Here is a 2,500-nt window from a genome sequence, read left to right on the forward strand (position 1 = left end):
CCCATTCGAAAACAATTAGATGATGACAAAACTATCAACGATTGGAATCCCATATTTCTATTCAACAACGTATGAATAGTTCTTTTATTTTGATTAAGAGGTTGTTGAATTCTTATTTTGGAATAAATGGAAGAAAACGGATTTATATTGGTGCAATCTGAGCCATTAGTGGGGAGAAATCCTGAGCCCGGTCGGTCATTCCTTTTTCCGCTATATGAAATAGTGGATTTCAGCAAATCGATTCTTAGGAAATGTCGAATCAAACCATTTGCCCTTATTTCAACAAAAGAAGCACGAGCTTCTTGACTAGAAGAACTTTTTTTGTCTTGGTCCCAATTCAATACTAAACAAGTCCGAACTAATTGAATATTTGTATCAGAAATTCCTCGAATTGGTTTACCATTCCCAAAAAGGATATAATTGACAACTCGAAGTTCCACATTATCCCTTTCCTGCAACAGATCCGGAGGGAAAAGCGTTCCTAAAGTTATACCGTCCGTTATTTCATAGGTGACGACAGGGCGAACCAAAACAAAATATTTTTTCTTACTAGGTGTGATCCGTTGAACATACATCCAATTTTTCCATTTTTTGGATTCCTTGGGATTTTGTTTTCCTGTTCCCGATGGTATCAAAACGCCACTATGTCGGGATACCTTATCTGTCTCTCCAGGAAAATGGATATCTCCAGAAAATATTTTAAGTTCAATTCTTTTTTTTTTTCTCTCCACTCGGACCAACCCGCCTACTCGGCTTCTTATATTTAAAGTAATTTGTGTATCCACCCCAACGATACTATTGTTCCGTACCATTAGGGAAGAAGATCCAGGTAATATATGCACTTCCTCGGGAATGAAAAAAAAACGATCGACTTTCATTTGGTATTTTGGACTAAATTCCTTACCTCCTCTATACTCAATCAAATCCTCTTTTTTGACGATTGAATCCGTTTCGAGAGTCCCATGTTTAGTAATGCCCGAACTCTTTCTTCTGTATCGAGGATCGTCCAAATAAGCAAGAATACTATTTCTACGGAAAACGCCATTGATGGGGATTTCAATCAAGATATCCGAGGGAGGTGTTAAGTCATTCTCACATTTTTGAATCGATTGGAGTGGAATGATGAATCTATTGCTTCGCCTCTTTGAGAATAAATCAGAATTTTGGTAGAGAATGGTCGGATCTACGAGATTACAACGACCAGTACCTATAATCCGACCAAAGTATGAATAATCAAGAAGCCTATCTTCTTTTTTATCCGAAAAATGAGAAGTAAAAAATTTTTCTCTCGACGGATCATTCGTTCCTGAAAGGTTAGAAGTAGAATTTCTCTTGACAGACCAAGAATGCGCATTCATTTGATCTTGATCCTTGTGGATCGAAAGTGAAACTAGACTAGATCTGTGCGGTTCTCCTAATAATATCCATAAATGACTTGTTTTTGGTAATAGATGAACATTTCCATATGTAAATTCGGGTGCATGATACACATCGGTGCTCCAGTGCATTTCTCCGTCTGAGTCAGAATAAATATGTTTTCGAACTTTCTCTTTAAAATTCAAAGTGGATGTTCCTGCGCGAATCTCAGCAATCACTTGTTCTGATTCTACATATTGATCGTTTTGAACTAAAAGAAAACTTTGGGGTGGAATATTTACATTATGTCGACTATCTTCACTTTCAATAGTTACATACAAGTTTATGGAACAGAGAAAGGCGGGATGTCCATGGCGTGTACGTGTCGGATGAACCAAATCTTCATTGAATTTTATTTTTCCATTAGAAGGGGCTCGCACGTGTTCTGCAGTACCCCCCGTGAATACTCCGCCGGTATGAAAAGTTCGTAATGTTAATTGAGTACCCGGTTCTCCAATCGATTGGCCTGCAATAATACCTACGGCTTCTCCCAATTCAACCAGGTCGCTGTGAGTAGGACTCCGTCCATAACATAATCGACAGATCCAAGATGCACTCCTACAAGTAAAGGGGGTTCGGATGGTTATTGGTTGTGCTCGAAAGGTTATGAATCTATTTACAAGTCCAATCCCAATGTCTTGATTTCTAGTGGCAATACAGCGTGTGCCCATATATATATCATCGGCTAATACACGACCAATTAATGTTTGTATAAAAATCCTTTCTGGCATCATACCATTCCCAGGACTTACAGAAATACCACGGACGGTGCCACAATCTGTTCGACGTACAACAATGTGTTGAACTACTTCAACAAGTCTACGCGTGAGATATCCAGCATCTGATGTTCGTACAGCAGTGTCCACAACCCCTTTACGCGCTCCGTAGCAAGAAATTATATATTCTGTTAAAGAAAGCCCTTCGCGTAAATTGCTTTGAATGGGTAAATCAATCATTTGTCCTTGAGGGTCCGACATTAATCCTCTCATACCTACTAATTGATGGACCTGAGATGCATTTCCTCTAGCTCCCGAAAAAGACATTATATGAACTGGATTAAAGGGGTCGGTCATTCTAAAATTAG

The 2,500-nt window shown here is 38.8% G+C and overlaps 1 protein-coding gene across 1 annotated transcript in view, besides 1 other annotated feature; it reads right to left on the minus strand. All coding sequences in view use genetic code 11, as the record gives it.

Annotated features, from left to right (window-relative positions):
• rpoC2 (RNA polymerase beta'' subunit) overlaps positions 1-2,500 on the minus strand; it is a 4,188-nt gene that overhangs the window by 1,327 nt on the left and 361 nt on the right. Inside the window, exon 1 of the mRNA in view lies at positions 1-2,500. This exon is cut by the window's left edge and continues 1,327 nt beyond it; it is cut by the window's right edge and continues 361 nt beyond it. Coding sequence (YP_009937999.1) covers positions 1-2,500 — 2,500 coding nt within the window.
• Positions 1-2,500: part of a sequence feature (large single-copy region; LSC) that runs on past both edges of the window.

This window comes from Salvia splendens, chloroplast (assembly GCF_004379255.2).
Source record: "Salvia splendens chloroplast, complete genome".
Lineage (NCBI taxonomy): Eukaryota > Viridiplantae > Streptophyta > Magnoliopsida > Lamiales > Lamiaceae > Salvia > Salvia splendens.